The sequence below is a fragment of the Rhamphochromis sp. 'chilingali' genome (genome assembly GCF_963969265.1).
Source record: "Rhamphochromis sp. 'chilingali' genome assembly, chromosome: 13".
Taxonomy (NCBI): Eukaryota; Metazoa; Chordata; class Actinopteri; order Cichliformes; family Cichlidae; genus Rhamphochromis; species Rhamphochromis sp. 'chilingali'.
In genome coordinates this window covers 13,229,778-13,255,728 of record NC_137940.1, presented here as the reverse complement: position 1 = coordinate 13,255,728, position 25,951 = coordinate 13,229,778, and the positions used below count along the sequence as shown (strand labels likewise).

The 25,951-nt window shown below is 40.8% G+C and overlaps 1 protein-coding gene across 1 annotated transcript in view; it reads right to left on the bottom strand.

The window, feature by feature from the left end:
- The window catches only part of glra1 (glycine receptor, alpha 1), a 125,308-nt gene extending 104,767 nt beyond the window's left edge, over nt 1-20,541 (bottom strand). The window contains exon 1 of the mRNA XM_080901733.1: nt 18,624-20,541. Within this exon, the coding sequence (XP_080757859.1) occupies nt 18,624-18,694 (71 nt within the window). The 5' untranslated portion in view covers nt 18,695-20,541. The remainder of the gene's footprint in view (nt 1-18,623) is intronic.
- Between the last annotated feature and the right edge of the window lie 5,410 nt (nt 20,542-25,951).

Genomic DNA, 25,951 nt, shown 5'->3' with positions numbered 1-25,951 from the left:
ATAAAATCAGGGCCTAATGGGAATTTTAATGACATGCATGTTTTATGACGGATCGACTCGGACCAAACCTTCTCAGAGTGAGTAGATGTTATGGATTTTGCTTCTGAGGAATAATTCATTTTGGTGCTGGAACATTCCCACTTTACAGCACTCAAACATTCAGCGGTCGTTTTCAGCCACCATGACTTTATCCCAGCTCAGGATATCAATGATTGAATATAGACAAAATTATTTCCTAAGATACTCGAGTCCAGACGACAAAGTGGGGCAGCAGCAACAGGACTTTTTGGGCTGTTTTCTTATCATTTCAGAGTTAGCTGAGTTCAAAGGGTCATTAAATTAGCTGGTCTGTTGTGACTTTCCTGTTTTCAAACTTACAGTTTGAACAGTAAATGTGAGAATGATGATTATTTAACCTCCTGATGAGTGTGTGGGAGGAGTGCGCTGCCACTGCATTAATCTCTCATAAATTAAAATGACAGATGATACAGTCGATCACGCTCACCTTCTAAATGTAAAACTGCAAACCATGACTTCCAATATGGTAAATTGTGCCGCGCAGCTTGATAAATAGTGGCATTAGCAATTCATAAACACGTAATGCGGCTGGCGCTGTCGCTTTATCAGGAAACTGCTGATCAGAATCGCAGTCCGCCTGGAGAAGACGGGAATTATGATGGAGCCGTGATTGGAAAACAAAACAGAAAGGGACAAATCTCTCACTAGTTCTTGTCTCATGTGTACACAAGCATGATGATGAAGTAAATATACACACACACACACAAACCAGCATGCCCTCTTCAGTGAAAACACTGGAAAACAAATCATGCGGGCGGGGGGGGGGTAGGGTTAGGAGAGCAGTGTGTGTGAGTGTGTGGTTGTGTTGTAAATGTTTGTGTGTTTAGGACAAGGACCAGTAAGGAAAGTTTGGACACTGTCTCCATCTACACTGCTACCAGCCACTAAGGTCATCCCGTCCTGTTGGGTAACCGGCCAAGCTGCTCGCAGAGTCACATGACACACACACACACACAGTCTCCATCAGTCTGTGGTGTTAATTGCTGACAGTAGTTCACGGTGTTGTTGATAATCATAAATCTTCACAGTGATAATGATATTATAATGATCATAACTGAGTATTAATGACAGGGATGGAAATAAGTTGGCCTGATGAATGATAATCACCGTGATGAAGAAACCTAACCACATAAACACGGTAAACCCCCCAACTGAAGACTAATGATGCCTTTGCTAACAGTTATTCAGCGTGTCCACGCGGTCAGCTGAGCCGACGTGATTACAGATTTAGCACTGTCACTGTTCTTTCTCTGGATCAGGTTTACTGCACAAACATGTTTTTGCACACGTTCAACTGCCAGACCACCACATCCCAGCAGGTGGACCTGAGCACTGGACACTAATGTCCACAACCAAACTGCACACAGAGTTAGCCGAGGAAAAAGTTAAACACCTACAACGAAGGATCAAAAGAGACCATCTCTCTTTCTGCTGATGTGAAACTCAAGAGCTGATTGCTAATCGAATGGCTAAAAGGAAGATCAGGGGGAGGCAGAGTTTTCTGCTACTATCTGTTAGAAGCTCCTACCCTCTGTGTGTCAGGTGACTGGGAGCTGTAAGCAGGGCGGAACAGGTGTACTTACAAAGACTGAAGAGCTAGCACCTGCAGAGTGACTGAGCTAAAGAGAATCACAGTGGTCACATGACTGTGATCAGGTGATTTTATGCAAACAGGAAGTTAACAAATAAATTAATGAATGAAAAGAAATATTATAGGAACGTGAATATAAAAATGTATTAATTGAGTGTTTATGAATCAAACACAATTGTAAAAAATAAAAATTGCGATGTGAAACGTTGGCACTGTATGAAAGTCCCCTCACTGATGTTTTCTTTGCCCTAATGATTTTCCACACTGCCATACATGAAGGATGAGGCCGTGTTTCTTTTCTGACGGGCTTTGCTGTTAAATGACGGCGAGGCTGACGACATTATAATGATCGTAAATCACAACACAGATAATTATATTAGAAGAATCATGACTGATGATGATCAGAGTGAAAGGTTTAAGTAAGCGTCACATTATGAGTCTTGTCCAGGCTTCTGATTAACCTGACATGTTGCTGTGTTAGCCTGCTAGCCTGTTAGCTTTAGGTTTATCTGTCTTTCTTGGTATTTTGTTGACTTGTAAGGTGTGAAATCTCTCCCTGTAAGATGTTGAATGTTTATTTAAATATTAAAAAGGATGATCTGGGGAAGGGAAATATCACCGTGACATACAAAATAACTTATTTTTGGCCTTTCCTCACATAACCTGCATCAGTTTATGTAAGCTGTGTGTCCACCCTGGTTTAGCTGGACACACGTCAGTCACACAGAGGCAGCGGTTACAGTTGGAGGGACTGAATGACATCTCCTGCAGGCTGAGTGGGGGGATTTTGACTCGGTCTGCTGCCTCGTGATTCAGACTGCACAGTTTTACACTGGGAGCAAACCTTGATGGAGGCTTACTTTGGGCCAGTTAGGAACAGGATACATGAAGATTTTGTGCCATCTGTGGCCTTTCAAAGTCTGGAATTTTGACCTTTAGTTGAACACCCTGGAATTTGGCCAGCCTGCAATTTTTAAATGCCAGTGCACAGAGTCGACATGTGTCACACCTTACAGTCTGATCAGAAGAAAGTCTCAGATGGCCGAAATGTCACGTTTGAGAAAAAATGCCGACAGAAGCTCCGGTTTATAAAGAAATTCAAAAGAGAAAGGATGTGATGCACAGAAATATATGAGAAACACATCAGATCAGATCAAAGAGACAATAATGATCATTTTTTAAGGGCAATTATAGCGAGCAGAGGGATGGCTGTCTTTCTGAATTGGCACATGATTCACGAGCCACCTGCAGCATACGTCGGACTTTGGAAAAGTGCTGCAGGCCTGTTAGTCATCAATAACCAATAACACGAAGACATTTTCACTCATTTAAAAGTCAGTTTTAAAGGTTATGCCTCATACAGCAGAAATGACACATCTGAAACACTCGGACACGCATGTTGAAGAACTTCACACAGACACCAAGCTTATAAAATAAATATTTGTCCAAACATGCCGCATGACAGAATCTGATGTTTGAGACATGGAAAGCAAAGAAAAGTACAAATCTGCAGAGAATCTGAAAAAGTTCTTAAAAGGTGAAGTGGTCTGTGCTTTCTCTACAGAGTATTCCAATTAAATATGATAATATTTATAATATTTTATATGCAATAGAGCACATTTAAACCATGTGAAATAAGTGTAATCAAAACCGATATAGAAAATAAAAGTATGGTTCATGGTTCAACAGCCTCTTCTCTAACATTTATTGGTTATTCATTGCCTGCATAGTAAACGTTTCCAATAAATAACAGTTTAAAGTTTTATTGCTTTTGTTTCAGCCAAATTAAAGATTTTCAGGGGCAACAAGTACAATTTTTTGGCAAACCTCAGTAATATGAAAAATCATACAGCAGCAGTTTTTTGCACTGAATGGCAAATACGCTGATTATATATATTTTTTAATGAAGGTTATTTTAAATCCAGTGTACAAACTTTTAATCTACAAATATATCTCCTAGCTGACTTTAATGATCTGTCAGTGATATTTGTGTCTAATTGTGGCTGAGCACACAGTGTAGGCAAAACTGAGATTTAAGGCTGTGATTCTTACACTTGTGTAAATGTGATCGTCTCTGTGGAATTGTATGACAGTAGAAGAAAACTCCATGGGAACAACACTGTCCTCAGTCAAACTCTTATCCGACGCATTTTTGTCACCTTTCACTTCATCAACGATAAGATGCCACTGCGCTCAAAGTGATGATGTGGAATCTAATTTCCATACTGACATTTGATGCTGCGCACCACCTCAGTGGACTAATTTAAATTAGTGCTTTATCTTAATCGATACCATTTTAAGTTTTCTTACTTCTACCAATCCATCTGTATTTTTGGCTACTGCTGAGTAACTCTGTGCATGCTTGTGTTATTTAACAGATTTTATTCAGAGACTCACAGGATCGTTAATGCAAAAGCTTGGCCAGTAAAGAGACAGCACGGCTGAGTGTCTTGTCATCATTAATGGCTCGGGTCAGTGTTGACGTTCAGGTTTGTGGATCTGATGCCAGAAAACAGCGTTGCTGTAAACTGTGGTGTATGTAGCACAAAACCTGAGACGGCTCTCGACACATAAGAGTACGCAAAGTAAACTTTTAGGTTTAGGTTAAGGTTTAGAACCTTTTTTATGGTAAAATGTGCCAAACTACAGGTTACATATAGTAGACATATAGTAACTAATTATCCATATATTCCAACATCTTTGCACTCTGAACCATAAATAAGCTGTACATGTTGTTATTTACACCGAGAGCAAAGAACTAGTGGGAGCTCAGTTCATTGTATGTGTACACACACTTGGTCAGTAAATCTGAATCTGTCAGGGGCTGGGTTTGTGACCCAGCACTTTGACTTTGTTGTTGTATTTGTGATTTCTTAGGCATATTGAAAGGATGTTAAGTTCTAGCACTATTATCAGGTCGCCTTAAGTTTTAATTCTAGTTTAGGTTTTTCTGTGTATTCTTAGTTATGAGTGTGCTCCTGTTCTCTGTATTATAGGGTCTATCTTGTCCTCAGTGTTTTACTTTCAGTACCCCTGTGTTTAGGTCTCTCTTGTTGGTTCGTGCTTCTAAACCATGTTTCATGTTGTCAAGCTCATGTCATGTCGACGTTCCGTTATGTCCCGGTAGGAAGTCTTGTTTCTATGTTCATTGTGCTTAGTGTTACTTTTCATCATCGTCATGATATTAATTTGTGTCAGCTCTTTCCCCATGTGTTTCTACTTCCCCTGATCACCTCCTGTGTGTATTTAGTCTGTGTGTTTTCATTCTGTCCTTGTTGGATAGTCTGTGTATTTACCCACCACGTCACATCATGATTAAACCTTTCACGATTCTGCTCAGGTTATGTTCATGTTTCTTGTCCCTGTTGACTATTTATGACTAATTTTTTCCAAGTTATGCTCCACATCCATTATTCAGGCAACACACAGTCAGCTCCCGCCGGCCATGACAGAATCTATATAAAGTACATTTAATATGACTCATCCTCCTCACGTACTCTTAAACAAGTCAACATAACCGACCCCACAAGTTGGTGCGATTTAGCTTATTTAGGCAGTGCCACAGTATATTTCCTTTTTGTTTACACATTGATCACATTTTAAAGTGATGACATTTTTAAGCTCATGAACATTGTAGGGTCTTTACCTTACAGTATAAAGTGACTTGTGATTTGGTGCTGTATAAATATAATGGTCCCTGAACTTAGCACTTGGTACAAGAATGTGATCTCACACTCGCTGGTGAAACTCTGTGAAATCCCCCTTTAATTAAATACCTCTTGTTAAAATGAATACGTATGATTGTATGATTATGATAACTGATATCATGATCTGAGATTACTGTGACTGCTGAGCTCAAATCACACTAATTCTCCACCCTGTTGTACTTATTGTCTTTTTTAAAAGTTGCTTTCCTGTTGAAATAGTCACATGACTGAATGACAAAGCATGTGCGGTCAGCTGATGATCGTCTGTAAGTGTCGACAGTTCAGAGAACTCGTCAGAACGCCTGTGGACAACGACGATAATGGCATCTCCCAAAAACTGTAATGAAGCAGTGCCAATCAATGAGAAGACGACCGTGGTTAAGGGGCTTGGGAAGCACATCTGTAACCGGAAGGTCGCCGGTTCGATTCCTGGGCTCTCTGTCCTGGTCGTTGTGTCCTTGGGCAAGACACTTCACCCTACTGGTGTTGGCCAGTAGGATGAAGCGAGGCTGCCATATCAAGGCGCGATATGGCAGCCTCGCTTCTGTCAGTCTGCCCCAGGGCAGCTGTGGCTACAACTGTAGCTGCCTCCACCAGTGTGTGAATGTGAGAGTGAATGAACAGTTCTGTAAAGTGCCTTGAAAAGCACTATATAAATCCAATCCATTACTATTATTAAGACATCAGGACTCTGAGACCCGTCACACATCCAGTTCTGTTCTCAGTGACAACAAATTAGGTGGATCAAAGATTATCTCTGTGCCGATAATTCCTGCAGCAATGTGACGAATCGGCGCTTAATCCTCTTTACAACAACGGCCGGTGGGAGTGAGATCGGATCAAGCTCTTAGAGAAAAACAAATTTCTGTTGTTGGGCATGGCCCTCGTCGCACAGATGATACAATAAAAGCATAAGACCCGTGTGAAATGCTTCCAAATTAGCGGTGAACGCGCACAGAGCTCGGCTGATGACAACCAGATTAGTCACAGATTACACCAGCGTGCCATTGACACAAAGATCATTTTTCCCGGACGTGTAGCGTGAGGTGACACTGAATTACACTGAAACTGTGAACTCTTCGAGGGGGAGTCTGGTTTTGTTGACCTTAAACTAGAGAATAATCAAGTTCCAGATTGTGTAATTGTTACGGCACAAAGTGTGGGCTGTGGGGGATTTCTGACAGAGTAAAAATAATATCAACAGATTCTGTATAAACATTTAAAAACTGATCGACTGACTGGTTTGCTGTATACAGAGAGTGAATGTGATATTTCTATGTGATTTTTCATTTCTTGTTGTTTACTTGCAGTTGAATCTACGTCTCCTATAACTGTTCAATGCTTTAACATAAGTGTCATTTCTGACCCTGAAGACATATGTATGTGTATTAAATTATAGACTTTGATTTCAATGATCATTCTGCTGTTAATTATTCCATAATCAGACTCTTGTTTTCAGATTTTTCAGTAATATTTCAAGCATTTCTGCACAAATATAGCATATTTTCAAATGTTTGTTAAATTGTAACAAAGTATGAAAAAAACACAATGATTTTGTTGGTGATCACAGAGCAGTTAAAATTCACATTATGTGCTGTATATATGTGAACTTTTACATTTTTTAGTTTTTAAATCATAGAAAAAGTGATAAATGTAACTTGGTTTGTACAGTTTGTGTTTTTAAAGTCATTTTTGCATACAAATATTTGAAAACCAATACCACTGACAATATAACATTTTAGAAAATTAGAAATATTTGTTATAGATAAAGGAAACACACATATGAGACACTCAAAACATGATCCCTGTAGAAAACTTGAGGAGCTGAAATGACAGAGTCTGTGATTTTAGTGGGATGTCAGCTCAGTGCTGTGACGGTTAATGTGCTGATGCTGTGCTCTGAATTTCCCCCTGAGGGATAAAGAGTTTGATTGATTTACATTATCTCGTCTACACATTTTATGCTCATTTTACAGGCAGGATTAGTGTTTCCTGCATGACATGAAATTAAATGGGAAAAGCAGGTCAACAATAAAGTTTCTAACTAATGAACTTTTGGTTTTGTGGAACAATTTTGGAAGTCTGTGGACCGTCCCCTTTTGATTCATCTTTGTTTGCTTCTCCTTACTTAAAGAGATGGACTCTTACGCATACAGCACTTTTCTAATTGAGCCCTAAAAGTGCTTTTAGTACCAGCCTCATTCACTCAGTCACACACACACACACAAACCCATATCTATGCCTAAGTGCCTTCCCGAACATTCACACACACTGTGATGGATGCATCGGGGGCAACTCGAGGCTCAGTATCTTGCCTGAGGACACTCTGACATGCAGACTGGAGGAGCCAGGGATCAAACCAGCCCGCCCCATAGATAAAGACACTAGCTGCCTCCTTAAATGGCCGACTAAGCTCGGTTTTCTGAGACTGCTGAGCCCTCAGCTTTTGAAATATGTGAATAAACAAAGGTTTCATTAAATCCCTGGACGATCCGCAGGCGAGAAAAGAATAATCAGCAGTTATCACACAGCTGGAACCTGATGTTTAAAGGTCCAGACTCATAGCAGCTATGGTTGTAATCCAAGCTCAGCGGGACACTTGCTCCCTGATTTGAGCCTCACAGAGTTGTCCCCCTTTATGTAAACCTGTCCTCTTTGTCCCCATTTTCCCCTTACCCCTGTCTGATCCCAGTGCAGCTGTGCAATATACCTCTCTGTGGTGCACTCTGTGTAAGACAATTAGCACTTCTCCCATGCATGCCATTTTTATTGCAAAACTGAAATTAAAACCTGATGATGGGAGTAAAACGCCTGAGATCAACAACTGGACCCTTCATCTCAGTATTCTTGTGTTCTCAGCAGACACTATGCTCACCATTTGTTTGAGTCTGCTCATCTTATAATTATTATTCAGCTCAAACCCCAAAATTTTAATATTAAAAGTTACGCAAGTTACGTGTGTCACTGAAAAACAGAGTCAAACTGACCCGTTTCCCAAACACACTGAGAGAAAAGGTGCGTTTTGAATATGTCTTTTTCTGTTGCTCCACAAAATACATATTCATCGAGTCCAAACATCTGCCAGGTGTCTGCCCCATTTGCATAAACGCTTGGGCGAACAGATCAGATGAGTCCTTTTAAAAACCCACCTGCTTTAATGTCATTACAGGCTCTCCACACTGAATGTGTAGATATTCTGTTTCTATGAATAACCCAGCAAACGTAATGTTCCACCTACCTGTCTAACTGACTGAACTGCAGGCAGAATCAGGAAAAATGCATTAAGGCTCGAGGAGCCGGCGTCGATGTCTGTGGACACTTGACATCTCACCAGGCACAGCCACTACAGCCTGGCACGAGGATAATACAGCACACACACAATTAGAAGCAAGCTCTGCTGTGGACGCTTGACTATTTTGGCCTTAATTTCTCATGTTGGAGACAGAGACTCCAGCTGTGAGCTACCACGGAGCGCCTTTTCTAATAATATCTACATAATGCTGTCTGCCTGGCTTGTAAAAGTCCTTCTGCTGGACTGCGTGACAGCTTCAGCACCACAGAAGAAGGAAGACATGCACAGGTGCTGCTCGTGTTTTTTATAGCTCCACAACACTGACAGCCCTGCACTGAGACAACGTGCACAGCAACAGGGTGACACTCTAGATACATTCATACGTTTGTTTTAATAGTTTTAGGTATTTGTTGTATAAACTGAGAGCTCTACTCAAATAAATAATGGCTTTGAGTATTTTACAGTATTTATTTATCATTTATTTGAGTATTCAGTATTTACATGTTTACATGTATATTTTCTATGTAATTTTGTTATAAAAGTATAAAAGATATATATATATATATATATATATATATATATATATATATATATATATATATATATATATATATATATATATATATATAATTCACAGTTCGGTTCGTTTTCAATACTTTGGTGTCACGGTTCGATATTTTTTTGATACAAAAAAATGTTCATGCCTATTTTAAGTTATTAAAATTATAAATATTTCTTTTAACTCGAAAGTACAGTTTTTAAATTAAATGTTGCTGAAACATCAAAATAATAAAAAAAATAAATGTATCCGATGGAGAAATCACTTATCTGTGGAAAAGAGAGTTTATTACAGAGAAATGGCTCTTTCCAAAATAAAAGCTATTTTGTCAACAGCAATAAAAGTGTTATTTTATATATAACATTTGATTTGATATATTTCAGCTGCATTTAACTCAAAATGATCATTTCACCCCTCAGACTAATATATATATATATATATATATATATATATATATATATATATATATATATATATATATATATATATATATATATGTATATGTGTGTGTATATATATATATATATATCACTTTTTTATCCAGGTAAAAGGCTCACCTTTCAAGAGAGTCCTGGCAAAGACACCAGAAATTACAATAAATGATATTCAGCACAGTTATCACAAGCATTTGAAACTTGCAGTAACAGATGAACAACATGCATCCTGCATTTCCCATAACGTAAGCATCACCAGAAAGTGTCCTCTACAAAGTTCTAAAGGAAACAAAAAATCATGTCCAAGGCATTTACTCTGATATTAACAGTACCACAGTAAACAATGGTCTAATACTGCAGACTGTATCTTTACTGTAAGTATTATTATTTCAGCCTCAGAGGTTCTTTCTGTCACGGCTGTTTGATATGTAAACACATACCCGTCTATAGTTGGAACAGGGCCACGAGGACCGAAGAGGCTCACAGTCAGCTGATATAAGTGGCACACAACCCGCGCCTAATCTTCTCCGGCTCTCCGTGATCAAAGTCGGGATTTGCTTTAATTATTTCAGATCAGCGCTGGCCCGTGCTGCTGTGGAGAGCTGCGGCCAATGCTGAGGCAGCAGAGGAGAAGGAAAAACAGCTGAGTTGCCCAGCGTCGGTGTCTCATATGCACACAGCGAGCAGAGAGAAACGCCAGAGCAAAGGAGAGGTGTGGGCTAATGCAAGACTCCAATCATTAGCCCTAAGTGTTCCTCATTATGTTCTTAAAGCCTCTGAAGACCCGAATCCCTAATTGATCTCATCCTGGCGTTTAGTAACACTCGGGAAAGCAAAGGGCTGCTCGCTTCCCTGGCACTAACAGATAGGCTGCCTCGCCCAGCAAACACGTCGTACCCTAGATGTTTAAGCATTCAGCATTTTAATGTTCATATCAAACAACATCAGACTGACGTGTGGTTTTCACACTTGCATGGAGTTCATTTTTTAGTCTAGGACAGGGGTGGGGAACTCCAGGCCTCAGGGGCCAGTGTCCTGCAGGTTTTAGATCTCACCCTGGGTCAGTACACCTGAATCAAACGATTAGTTCATTACCAGGCCTCTGGAGATCTACGAGACATGTTGAGGAAGTCATTTAGCCATTTAAATCAGCTCACACGTCTAAAACCTGCAGGACACGGGCCCTCGAGGCCTGGAGTTGGACACCCTTGGTCTAGGATGAAGGATGTGAAGACAGCACGAGGCTGTTGGTACTGACGTGTTCTGGTTTCAGGCCATGTGCTTGTGAACAGTCAGGTTTGAGGATGCTGTGGCTGCATGCAGCAGTCTGTGTTTGATATTCACAAATGTACGAGAATGTGTTAAAGTTCAGCAAAGGCAAAACAAGGTTGTGCGTTTGATTCCCATCAGGAGCTGCTGTGTTTAAAATGCACGTAGTCATGATACTTTGGACATAACTTGCACATAACTACCACAGAAGGAAGCCTTATCAGTGCTTTTTCTAATATTTTGTTTTTTTTTCTTTACATTATCTCTTACTATCTTACTATCACATTCAAGTCATTTTTATGTTTTAAACATGATGTAGAACTTTAATGCTCCATTCAGCAGGACTGTAAAATGCTCATCTTCCCTTTTTTATTTAAAATTTAAAATAAATATAGGATTTCATTTTCAGATCTGAAGGTTGTGAAAACACATCCTGGTTGTCATATATTCTCCGTCTACTAAACCCATCGCAAAAGGAACGAGCAGCGTTTGCCAAAGTGGTCGTTAAACCGAGTTCTAAGTCAGAAAAAACTCTTCAGAAACGCTCCTCTCTCATCAACAGCTTCTGCCATCGTCCAGCAGCACTTTAATTTCAGAAGTGCACAGCAGCTCCCGACATTTCCAGGAATTCACCTTTGCTTTAACTCAGTTACAGCTCTGAGAGGCCATTGATAATGTACTCTGTTAGTTATGGTGAAAATCTGTCACTGTCTGCTGATCAATAATGTATTATCATATATCAAGTTTTGGAAATGAACCTGCCCAGAAGTTCATTATTGCAGATGAAGGTGAACTCCACCAGAGAAGTCGATTGTTTTTTGTTAGACGACTCAGGGAAATTGATCACAGGAGAAAAATATATATGTTATGATTTGTTATGAAAGGAGATGCAAGTAATAAATATCGGCTACGAACAAAGAAACACCCTGAGGGCAGACGCATAAATGAAACAGTTGCTTTAATTCGGCTGAGCAGTGAGTATGCTAACTGACAAGGGATGATTTCTAGGACTGCTTTTGGCAGTGCTCTAGTGCAAATCTCACCCCGCCTGCTCTGCTCCAGGTCTGACCCCATCCCTGAATTGTGAACCCTAATGACCAAGTTCACAGCAGGAAGGCATAAAAGACATCTTTGTCCCTCTGGGGATCAAAAGAGGATTATTGAATCCTGAATTATGTGCAGCAGTTTGCAGCAGCTAAAGCTGATAATCTCCTTTGTTCACTCCCATCCTTCACTATCAATTGCTGATGTTTAATACACCCAATAGATTTTATGGGAGCATTCCCAACTCGGAAAAGAAAGCCCAACGGTGTGCCATCAAATAGTTTGATCCCTTCATTTTGTGTTACTGTTAGCTTGTAGAACAAAGGTGAAAATAATCAGGATGGAGGAGATTTTATTGTGTGAGTGACAGCAAGGTTCAGTTTTTGATGTCCAATTTTGCAGTTTGCAACATTCAGAGGCAATTTGAGGCTTTTGTGCTTTTGATATGTCAGCAGACTAATTTGCTTCATCTTTGGATCTGCTGTGGAAGTCAAATCAGAACGAACCCCTGGGAGATCCTGGACAACAATTCTGGGTAAAAAGTGGAAACACGCTTTATTTTATGCTCGAAATGACCCCAAGTGTCACACATCTGCTTTCTCTGGTAGTTTATTATTTATCTTTCACAGAATTCTCTCTTAAGTACAAAAGGAAACATGAGGGGGACATTCTGGGTTGCAGTGCAGTCTACAATATTTTGATAAAATCCTGTAATGATACAAAAAATCTGTTTGATAAATATGAAGCTTTGTCTTTACTTCAGAGTGCTCCAACACCATTCAATGACTTCTTTAAACCAAAAAATTAGGAATTAGGAAAGAATTAGGAATAAGCTTTAAAAAATCAAGTCTTCTTAACCAGTCAATGACGTATTTCTTTAAATAATATAAATCAAAATGACATGGTAAGGTTGGATTTTTGTTTTGCATACTCTTTGGCTGATAACGTTGCACTGCACCATCTCATCCATGTTAGTAGTTCAATTAATGTGAATAATCACTGTATTTCATTACCCTGTATTTATACATGTGTAATGACAATATAGTTGAATCCTAATGCTAATCCGAAGCTGCTCTGGATGAAGTATAGACTAAAGGTATTATTTACTATTTTAAATATATCTTTTGCATTTTTGGTTTTACTTAACGACCAACGGTCTAAAGTTGCATGAATTTGCTCTGCATGTAGGAAAATTGGAGTTAGACATTAAATATTCATTTAAACAGACTGTTAGGACCTCCAATTAATATATTTCACTTACCGGTAAATAGTTTCTGTAATTTTATTTAAAATGTTTTTATTGATTGCCTCTTTAATCCTTTTAATTTTTCAGAGTGTTCCAACACCGTTCACTGATTTATTTAAACCAAATCTGTAATCCTTAGGAATAAGCAAGAAAAAAAAATTAAGTCTTCTTAACCAGTCAATGTTGTGTTCTTTGGAATAATATTGATCAACATGACATGGTAGGGTTGGATTTTTGCTTTGCACTTTTTTTCTGCAGCAGAACAGCCTATATGTAATGTTTCTCCTTCTTTTGTTAAACACAAGTGTTTAACATAATAGCATCAGTGGTGGGCATGGATACATGAAGATCATGAATTTTAAATAATTAATTAACTGCAGCAAAGCAGTTTGAAATGAGTGAAATGCAGTCTGAAGTTCTTGTGCTGTCTGCACAAGAACTTGGAGGGAGCATGTGTTTATATGACAGTATCATCAGCACAAAGACGTACTTTTGCTGGAATATTAGAAAATAAAATAGGTCCCAATGGTCTAAATGTATTTGCATCAGAATTTTAGTGAGAGTCAAAACTGCATCTAATTCACATTTATCAGGTTAAGTATCCACTTAAATGTACATTATATTCATGAACGGTGCATCTCGTCTTTTTCACTTCAAGTTCGACCTTGAACTTGAACCCAGGCAGACGTTCATTTTCTCTTCATGCTTTAAGTTCTTAGACAGAATCAGAATTTGTTATAGGAACTCGCAGGGAGGTCTGTAATGTGACTGTAAATACAGATGACAGCCGGCACTGAGTCACAACACTTACACAGCTAATGAAAGCCAGAACTAGACTGAAGTGAAATATCACTCCAGGTAACATGACATTCGTGCAAGTCATTCTGTCACGGATTTGTTTTTCTGGCCATCTACGTGAAAGCTGACCTTTCATTTAATGAACAAACCACCGAGGTCAGTTTGTCCTCTTTAAAATGTCCCTCCTCTCCTAGTTTCCACTCTACCCCTTTAAAATACTTCAATTTAATATCAGTCTGACATCCGCTGCCTGAAATCACTTAAGAAAGCCATCGAATGACCTTCTCTAAATTGCCAGATTTCAACATCAATTTATTTCATGAACTGACAGAGTCGGATTTAATTTACTCTGAGACATGAAGGAGGTGAGCAGGTCGGAGTACGTCCCGCTCCCAAAGAGAAGAGATCCCGACATACAGCCGCCTCGTCAAGGCCAGCTCAAGGTTACCTTCAAGCAGCAGGTGACTGTTTCCACTCATGTTTCCATTTAAAAAAAGATTTTTATTGAAAATAGAAATGTACAGAGGAAAAGGTCACTCTGCACATTTCATTCAGGATAGAGACTGAAGGCTGGCGCTTTTGTACATAATAACGACACGTGCAAGCACCCGCAAACAACGGAGGTGATCAGTCTGTGTTATCATAGGGAGGCAGATGTGCAGCTGATCAAAAAAATAAAGGGATGCAGTTTGTTTCTCTAAGAAGCTGAAAACCTGAAGGTGCTTTATTTGTTGCAGCAGCGATTCAGCAAATGAAGCCATAAAAAAACTGAGTGACCCTTCCTGCAAATTACCCCCGATGCTTGATTGGCTTTAAATAACTAAACTGTCAACAGAGAGGCATCTAATTCTCTTTTTCCTGCTCCAGCACACCTTTAAGATCACAAATAACTGTATAACTGCATCTGAAACCAAATATAAATAAATTTCCCTCGAGAAGACTTCATGACAAACGTATGTTTGTTCCAGTTTGTTCCATGTTCCAGTTTTAGGATGATTAGCTTCTCCTTTTGTAAAAATAAACACATCGATATGTGTGGACAGAGGACAGCCGTCCCCAAAGCTTCCTATAAGATTCTGCTGTTCCAACGACCTCCCACCTGGTAGAAAACCAATACGGCAGACATGTCAGCGGCTGTTTCGATGCCTGTCAATCACTGTGAGTGACTGATTGGCATTCCCTGCTGGTTTGTGCGTTGGCATTCTCTAAATGCAGCACTGACCCGTTTGATTAATCGTTCCTGCTCGAGCGGTCAATAGAAGCAGACGATGTGCCGCAGGACTGAGGAGCACGTGATGTTCAGCTCGTGCACTTTAAGTCTGTTCCAGCGATTCAGGCTCAGATACGGTGTGATCGTTCATGGGTAACGCACAGCAACATTGCTGGAGGTTCTGAGCTCCTTTCCATACAGAAATCAAGAAATTAAAGGGAAATATATTTTTGTTATTGGGGTTAAATGATGGAGTGATGCTGATAGAAGAATAAAAATACAAGTATTTTTTGAGGGTTATATGTGAGAATATTGTTTATCAGTTTGTTGGCATTTTCTTTTCTGCTATTTAATATTAAGAACATACCCCGGGCATAAATCTCTTTGCTTGAATCCAAAATTTACAGCTCACTTCATGCAGTTTGTCCTAAAATGTGCTGCAAGAAATTATGAATGAGCTTTCAGCAGTAGCTCAGCATCTCTATGAGATTACTGTGATGACAGAATACGAACCCTAAATGATTTTGATAAACCTGTAACTCAAGAGACAGAATAACAGATTGAAATGTTAGCCTTACTGTGGACATTTACAGTATGTTGTACTTTTACTACATGAGCTATTTAAACTGCTACCTTTAAACTGCAGTTTCTCAAATGTCCAGCTGGGGCTCCAGCAGTGACTCAGTTCCATACATCTCTAATTCCTTCATAACAACTATGCAGACACCATACATATACAAACAATAACTTATTAGTTTACATTATTTTTAAGGTTTGATTGACAGCTGTAGCCAATGAATAGGCTCTTTGACTCTGCTCTAGTATAAGTGAAGCATGACTTTATTACTAATGATAATGTTAATTAATAGGTATTTGTTCATGCGCTGCACCTGCACAGTTTATTGAAGCAATGAGATAACAAGCGTTGGCTGATAATGTAGCACTGCACTTTCTCATCCACAGTAGCAGTTCAATTAATGTGAATAATCTGAAGCTGCTCTGGATGAAGTATAGACTAATAGTATCATTTATTATTTTAAATATATCTTTTGTTGCATGAATTTGCTTTTTATGTAGGAAACTTGGACAGCAAATGTTCCTGTGCGCTTTAAACAGACTGTTTATACTTTTATTTAAAATGTGTTTATTGATTGAGTCTTTAATCCTTTTTAAAAAAAAAAATTTTCTATCATAGATTTTGTGCCGACTGTCCACATTAATATCCGAGCTACGCTGTGTTGGTACTGACTGTCATTTCTAGAACCTTCCTAATATAAACAACGAATTGTTCATGAGATGAGGAATGACTGAATCTTAGATTGGACAAACCTTCACGGGTTTACAGTTGTAGCTGCTGTTGCCACTGATAAAGTAAAATAGTTTCTTCCAAAACATTTTAGTCCCAATTTTCTTAAAAACGGCAACTGATTAGATTTAAAAAAGGAGACTTTTTCAGGGAAAAAGGACATTATCTCGGATTTGAGCCTAATGCAAGATGAAACAGGTCGTTAGATGAATGTTTCCTGCAGGTCCAATCTAAATTCCTAGCTCTCCTCTGCTGCCTGTTTGATGAATACTACGAGTGTGGACAGAGCCAGTGAGTGAGCGAGATATGTGCAGGCATTAAATGTGTATTCATCAGGTCTGGCCCCAGCCATTGACGGGCTAATCAATGTTTAGTAATGAGGCTGAATGTGGAATGAGGTGTGGGGGGGTGTGTGGGTCAGGATGGAGGAAAGAGATATCAATTAAGCAGGGAACTGCAGAGTCCAGGCGTGAGGAGCTGAGACGGCAATATCCCAACTCTGCTTCATTAACTAAACAGTGTGCACTGAATGCAAAACTCCTGCAGCCCCCTCCTACAAAAGCACCATGTCCCTCACGGTAAATGGCCGCCTTATTCACTGGAAAGTAGTCACTGCAGCAGGTAGAAAAACACTAGTGATACTCGACATAATGAAATCCAGGCGACGTGCAGGGAAATGAGATCCACGTGTGATGCAATAAAACGAAACGTGCAGGAACCTGCAGGCTGGGAACGCGCACAGGACCCAAACACGTTAGCAAATAATAGTGAGAGATAATATTATAATATGCATTCAGCGTAAATTGGAAGAAACAGCTGGTAACTATAAATAGGCTCCTTTTCAGTTTCCAACATGCTGCACAGAATCAGAAAGCCGGCTCGTTTAACTGTGACATTGGAAAGTAGAGTGCAGTTTGAAGCACTTCTTGTGTTTTCCACCAGTTAAGGCGCTTCATACTTCTGCTCTGCACAACTGTCTGCAGAAACTACTGTATCATCTACGGGATTTGGAGAATGAATATGTAGTTGCATTGAATAAGACTTGAAACCAGCCGCTGAGACCATTTTTACTGAGCTCACAGAGCAGTAGACTCTCATAGACTTCTATACAATTGGACTCATCTTGGCAACCTAAAAAAAAATCTGTGTTGGTCATCTGGTCAAGAATACTTCCAAAGCAGTAATTCAAATAATAATGATTATATAATGGAGGGTGAAGACTGATTTGAAGTTTTTCAGCCCCAGTAAAACTGTTCAATCTAAAAAAAAAACCCCATCTGAGCATCGTCACCTCCATGTCATCAGCTGACAGAGTTTCATCATCTGCATCACCAAAACAATGGCTGCCACTTCCTGTTCTGGTCAGGTACATTTAGCAGGTTTGTGAAAGGGGGACAATGACAAACAGGGAGCCGGCCTGGAGATGACCTGGAGATCTACATGAAAAATATGTTTGCATTGAATGGCTGACAAAGTACTGTCTCTGAATATGTTTTATCCCATCAACAGAAACAGTGTCCTTACATTTTTCCTCTTTGGCTGTATTATGTACAAGGAGCTCGATTACTGGATGTCTGTTAATGAAAGAAGAAAACTCACAATAAGCGATTGTCTTATTGAACCAGTGAGACAAATGGGAATGTGGATTTCCAGGATACAAGGCTGCTCCGAGCCGTTTGAGGTATTCACAAACCTCACCATGTCCCCTCCACATACTGTCTGCTATGAGCAACACCTGCTTTAACATGACTGTCAGAGAGCACGTGACTCCGACAGGCTCCTTTCCCCCAAACATGACCGCTGACACCATAAACACACATCGCCCGCTAGTGGTCGCTGTTTCCTCTTTTACCGTCCTGTCTGGATTCACTGCAACTTAATTCAACTTCCTTTACATGCTCAAGAGCAATGAGACACGCAACCCGAACACAACTTTCATAAGTTTGCACATGAACGCCCCCCTCCCCCCGCCCAACAGTAGGGCTGCAAAGCAATAAAAATGCAAATTCATATTTTCCATTTTCTGAAAAGCAATGACACACACGTCGTTATTTTGCACTCATGAAGTCCATTTCATGCTTCTGCTTACCTGAAAAACACAACCGTTTGCCACAAATAGATCCCCAGCACGTTTAGTCGGCACATTTTTGCCAGTCTCATTTTGTTTAGAGGGGAGGGGGAGTGTGTGGAGGTGGTGGGAAGGGGAGGAGGGGGGTCACGCTCTGGAGAGGATGAAGTCCCCTCCAAAAAAAAAAAAAAAAGACCAAAAAAAGCCTTTAGTGGAAGAAGAGAAGGAGGAAGATGAGGGTGAGAGGGGAGGGGGGGTCGCGGTTCTGGTTTATGACCTCCAAGGTGAACCGAAAATGTTCCACCTTTTGTGTGTGTGTGTGTGTGTGTGTGTGTGTGTGTCTCTGTGTGTGTGGGTTTCAGATCCCGGAGTCGCCGGTGCCGAGCCGCGGGATGCTCATGACCTCAGTCTCCATGAAATCATGCTGATGTCCGTTCTCACGCCTCCACGCAGGAGGGTTTTTTGGGGGGAACAATCCACTAAATCCGCCAGGAGACTGTGTTCAGGACCACGGACAGAGGCGGGCAGTGGGTACGGAGCTCATCCGGGTTCTGGTTCGGGAGGGGAGGGAAAAGGGGGAAGAATAGGGGGGAGAGAAGGGGGTGGGTGGGGGTCTCGAGACGAGATCACGGGATCCTGTCAACTGAGCCACAGTTACATCCAATCACTCTAAAGTCCAGCGCGTGCGGTCCGCGGCGCCGACAGCGGGAACGAAACACATCCCCTCCGGTTCCTTCAGCAGTGGGTCTGCGGGAGGCTCACGCTCTCAGGAGGGCTCGAGAAGAGTGCACGTGCGCTTTATATTCCCCAAATCCAGCGCGAGGACAGAGCCGCAGCTTTCCTCACCCACATCCTACACACGTCCCGGACCCGCACGGGGCTGCTGCTCGGAGAGGAGGGTCTGCAGGTGGAGCAGGTGTGCCTCCTTTTCTCCCTCTCCTCCTCCTCCTGCTGCTCGGCGGCGGCTCCCCGGGGTGAGCAGTAGTAGTAGCGGTCTCTGCAGCAGCCCGGCTCGGCTGCTCCCATTGTCCGCTGCCGCTCAACTTGGAGACTCACCGGCGGCCGCCGCTGCGCTCCCGCCCCAGTACCAGCACCGGAACACCAGCTCCGCTAAACCGAGAGAAAGAACAAAAAGCAATCCCGTCGGAGTGTCGTTAACGTGCTCGCCGACTCGTGTGGACCCGTTCCATGGCGGAAGAGAGCGCGCACACACGTGCACGGAGGTGAAACACGGAGGCGGACACAGCCTCGTGCGCTCTGGTCTGCTTTCTTGCTGCAGTCATTTACCAAACTCCGAAAAAGCCCCTCACCGCGCGCGGACACGCCCACAGCGTGCCCCATTGGGCTGCGCGGGGCTGAAGGACGCCGATGACTGGCTGGGGGAGGTGTCACTAGCTGGGTATGAGCTTCTGCCCCTCATACGTGGATCCCCTGAGGAAATATCAGCGAACTTACTAAAGACTGAGCTTGCAGACCTTTAATATTTGTAAAAGTGATAAATCACGTGTCTGTGATCTGAGTTACGGGAAGGGAGAGGAGCCCTCACTAAAACACACCGAGCTGCTCCTGCTGAACTGAGGGAGGAGGCAAAAGCTCACACTGTCTGATTTCACAAATCAATGAAACAAATCCGTGAGCAGAAGAGATCAAAGTTTTAATCTGATTCATTTTTATGTTCTTATCATGATCGAAGGGCCTTCACAGTGCATCCGTTTCACTGTTTAAAAGGATTAACTTTCCTCTCCCCAACCAGCCGCGACAGATGGCCGCCCCTCCCCAAGCCTGGTTCCGCCAGAGGTTTTTTTTCTGTTAAAAGAGAGTTTTTCCTTCCCACTGTCGCCAAAGTGCTTGCTCATTGGAGGTCATATGATTGTTGGGTTTTTCTCTGTATGTATTATTGTAGGGTCTACCTTACAATATAAACCTTGAGGTGACTATTGTTGTGATTTGGTGCTGTATAAATAAAATTGAATTGAATGGAGTCATGTCTGAATATGACTTATTAACACTTTGGTACCAAATACATGTCTTTGTTTAGTGTTTCTTTATTTGCCATAAGGTGCTGCAGCTTTGGTGAACTCCTCTTCACTCTTTTAGATGAAATTGATCCTGTGACGTGGCTTTGATGCAACTCGAGATGAAATTGGAGAGATTTGAAGTTTGGAGGTGCATGAGGAGGCAACTGTGAAGGGGCATCGCGGGATCATCTTTTTTATGGGCTGACTGTAATATGTGTTACTTTTTTCTTTTTCTAAGGTGGTTATTCACTTATGTCTGTTTTCATTCAGATACCAGGAGGACCAAACAAAGATTTTGAGGCTTTGTAGACGATCCCCTTTATATGAAGCCTTGAGTAAGATGCCACCAAATCAGAATTTAATACCTATAAATGAGCTGCAGGGACTCTGCATCTTCAGATGCTAATGGAAAGCTTCCAAACGTAGCTTTCTTCCTGCCTCAGAGAAAACCGCAGTCAGAATGCACAACAAGTTTATTTTTAGAGGACTGCACGCAAGCCTGTCTGCCTGTATACACCAAATTCCTACTCAAATGGGATGCAATGAATTCCACTTAGGGTTAGTAAATTACCAATTATTATTATTATTATTATTATTATTATTATTATTATTATTATTATTGTTGTTGTTGTTGTTGTTGTTGTTATTATCATTATTATTATTAGTAGTAGTAGTAGGATTATTATTATTCAACCACTCAAATACTGCTTGTAGCGAGTCTTCATTAGCAGCAGGTTGTTTACCACCTGTGATTTTTATGACATGGTGCATCTCATGGTATTGGCACTTTGTTTTACATAAGAATTATTATAAATTAGAGGCTTTTTCAGAATGATCTTATAATTTATCAGCAGAGAGAGTGCAGGCCTGCCTGGGTGGTCATACAGTCAGTAAGATACTCTGAAGTGTCTTTAATCTTGTGCAGTGTAATACTGTAATGTTGTCACTCCAAAAATGTATTCTGTGATTTTAGAGTAACACACACACACACACACACACACACACACACACACACACACACACACACACACACACACACACACACACACACACACACACACAGTCTCTCTCCTCAGGACCATTTTGTCCGAAGTGTCCGCTGGAACGTGACTGTGATTCTAATGTCTGCAGGCACTGAAGGAATCACAAGGCTTAGCGATACTGTGACTGAAGAGCAGACACACACACACACACACACACACACACACACACACACACACAGAGAGAGAGAGAGACAAGAATATGATGTCTTCATTAGTGTAAAGGGAAAATTGCTCAGTGTGCAGGGCTCCTACCTCAGGCTAATTTCTGACTAAATAAAGGAAACAGACAGATAGACAGATGTGTCGCACAGGTTGGAACACAGGACTTTGTACTAAATATGAGTATGAATGATGTATACAGCAAACAAAGCTCAGACTCACACTGAGTGTGCTGAGATGTGAAACATGAGTCTGACAGAATTATGCAGAGATTATAGCAAAGATCAGCTGGTCTTCATTTACTGCCAATTGTCTCATTATCAATGCAATGATTGTGGCAATATTTACTACTTGTTTTTGATGTTTTATTCTCGCCTTCAGTTGGTGTCACCTCATTTAGTCTGCACAGGGTCTCTTATTTTGAATTTTCTGTGTCTGACTTCCTGTTGATCTCATCTGTTCTGTGTCATGTGCCTTCTATAAAAACTGAAGCTATAGCAGTAATAATACTGCTGCTTTATATTAAGCAGAGAGGAGAGCTACTTGCGTGCACTCCTAAAATGTGCTGCGGCACATCAGGCGGAATCAAGTGTGGTCTTGACTGGAGGAGACCACAAATAGAATTTCTTTATGTAGGTTTGTTTGTTTTTATTGTCCATACTGTAGATTTTCTGCAGAACATCTTTGGGTTTCACTTCAGTACAGTTTTCCTTTTATAATTCAGCAGTATGTGGAATGCAAAGGAAGCATGATGAATATTTAAACCATTACACAGCCATTATAGCTATTTATGTAAATGTGGAGTAAAGTGCTGTGGTGGTTATTTATAGTCACAGCAGGCTGTAATTGGCTCCTGTTCTTATTTGGAGTGTGTGGACCAACCCAGCTGACCCGTCCCTGCAGAAGATGGCTCACAGCTGTGCTGCTGGAAGGTTGCAGGTTTAAATCCCTCACTGATGAAATCTTAATAAAGAGTTAATCAACTCTTCAAACATTAAACCTCAGGAGCCAAAGTCTCCCAGCACAGATCTCTGAGCAGTGTTTGCTCAGTCACAGCCAAAATTTACAACTATTTCTGACTGGCTCAAGGAAATTTGATTTCACTTGCATTTGTGTTAAACTGAATATAAATGATTGTTCTTCTGTGCACAGCTGCTCCTGCAGTAGATCATGTTTTCCTCTCCTCTGACTCCCTCTGTCATGCCAGTCGCCTGATGGTTGTGTTTCACTACATCTTAAGTATTTACATACTTAGCGTGTTGTCATTCGTGGGTGTCAAGTACTGCTATTTCACCTGCTGCCTGCCTTTCACAGATAAGGCCAAGTTGTCCTTTGGTTGTGGCAGTAGCGAGATGGTTCTCACTTTGTAACCAGCGACATAAAGAACCCTCTGGTGCCATGATTAAACACACAGTTGGCATAATTGTCCAGCATGCAGGGCTGATGTGCAGTAGACTGCAAAACCAACCACAAACAGGAGAGTAAAAAGTGAATCAAAAAAAGCAAAAAAGGTCCTAAAATTGACAGAAGACAAAAAAAACTTGTGATATATATTCCAACACTGAAGCCCATCTTGTGTGTATCTCTGCAACAGCACTTCTGACAAAACAGCAGGATTTGATCCCCTGAGATAAGAACTCACCGCTAGAACCGAGACATCCTTTAGTGCAACAGAAAACCTCCCAATTTAAAGAGACTGGATATAATTTGGCCTGTCAAACTTCAGCACCTGGTTAGAAGGAGCCGGTGTTCAGTGTTGGCAGGTGAAGTTACTGCAGGAAAAACAAGAAGTCTCCCGATTCAAAGGCGATAGTGGCAAAGGTTAACGGTTGAGTCGTATTTTTGAAGTCCAGGAGTTGTTCTGATTCACTGAGAAATGTGAAGAGTCTGACAGCAGCAGCCCAAGAACAGCTGTACTCTACAAGGTACAATATGCTATACTTTAATATTTGCTGATATTTGATATTTGCTGTGAGTTCACTGTGCTCTTTTACCATCCACAAAGACCTTCATTTAGCACATTAACTGTTTCTGCTGCAAGCTGAACAGGTGCGCTGAGTGAGGCTGATGTTCAGCAGCAGGACGGATCAGTAGCTCCAGTTTCCCTCTAAAAGTTTTTAACAAAAGATAATCCAAGTAGAGCCCTTAGGTCTGCAGATAAGTTGCTTATGACTATCCCCAGAAAAACAGGGGTGACCGAGCTTTTGCGATCGCTGCACCCAAACTCTGGAACAGTCTGCCCCTTCACATTAGGTCATTGCCAACACTCGACATTTTTAAAACCCAATTGAAAACACATTTGTACTCTTTAGCTTTCAATTATGACTAGTCTTTTATATAATTACTATGTATGTTTACTATTTTACCTCTACTATGTGCAGCACTTTGGCTCAACCCGTGTTGTTTTTAAATGTGCTTATAAATAAATTTTGATTTTGATTGGGTTTTTTTATTTGAAAGCATCGTAACATTTATCCTTTACTAAAGGTCATTATGCCATTCAGGCAGCCTTCGCAGGGAGACTTGTAGAAAGGTTGAAACTCGAGGATTCTTGATATCAGAGCAGATATTCAATGACAACAGCTGGTGTCACAGGACGAGTGGAGGATACAGTGAAGATACACAAAATGACCCAATGGGAAACAGATTTCTCTACACTTATAGTAAAAATGTTCCAAAAACTCGAGTTAGGATTTAACATCACAGTATTAGACCTCCATGAGAGCATGTGTCCAAACCTGTGCCTACATCTGTCAGATTCTAATGCACAAAAACGAACAAAAAAAAACCATGTTGTGCAGCGTTTCTCTCCATTATTTCATCATTTTCAACACCAACTTTCTATCTTTGTATCGCCATAAACTGTTTTAGCTTCAGAACTAAACTTTGCCCAGAAAGTCTTATATTTCATTTTTCAATCATCTCTTAAGAAGTTGGACTAAAATCCAGTGCACAAACAGCAGCTCAGCAAATCATGTATCAGTGCAATGGGAAAAGGTAGAAAAGGAGTTCTTAAAAATATCACTTTGCAAATGTTTTATTGCATGTATCTCATTTTTTCAGAACTCAGAAGCTGCACACTCCATCACCATGAATGAGGTTGCATGTGTTACCAGTGACCATTTTTATTGAAGTTAAATATTAGGTTAAGTATTAAAATTACTGATACCTGTGTCCTGTTGTGCAGCTTTAGGTTCCTTGTGTCATTCATGCTTTTTTGCCTTCCTCTTGGCTGAATTTACTTGTGTCTGATTGTCCCCATCACTATGCGTTGCTGTACGTCAGCATTAGTCTCAGTCTCAGAGTCAGAGTGGAAGACGCTCAGGTGTTGGAGAGAGGACTCTGTAACTCTTTCCTCCATAAAGATGACATTTTCTGATGTTAATGATGACCTTTGATATCTTAGCATATATCAGTAAAGTTTTGGTTTTAGTTTCTGGGCTTTTCCAAAGGTATCTGCACAGGTGTAGACCACCTTTGCTAACCTCTGATGCAAACCCAGGCATTTTGTCCTACAAACAGGCCTAAAATATGACAGAAACCATTCAGTTCAGAAAAGTGCTTCAATAGTTTCTCCCAGTAGGCGTTCAGGGGTAAAAAATTAATTAACTTCTGGTTTGGATTCAGAAGTTGTTCTTTTTGCCTGTCAGTGATTAAGAACTAGTCCAATATCTGCCACACTGCTTCAGATTTATTTCAGTGGCCCTAAATATGAAACATGCCACAACCACCATAAAATAATGCGGCTTTGACAAAGCTATTTATGACCCAGCGGAGCCACAGGTCATTTTTACTTGGCATGATTTTAAAATGAGGCTCTGAGGCAAAGATGTTTCATTCTGTGTAGTGTCTGCTGCCTAGACTCCTCACGTCTAAGCTCCTCCCTCCAGAGGACGTGATGAGGAGACACAAAGAGAGGAGAGGACATGAGGTTGAGCAGTTTGAGAAGTGTGAAGGGAAGCAGTGAACTAACCTCACTGCATAGGTACTTTATTTTGACGGCACTTCTTCTACCATGTAACCCACAAATGCTTGGTAGTTTCCCACAGTGTGACAGGTTTATCCACTCACCATCAGCTCACCGTTGCAACATCATTCTTGTGTTTAGCTCTCCAGTTCTTCTTTATAT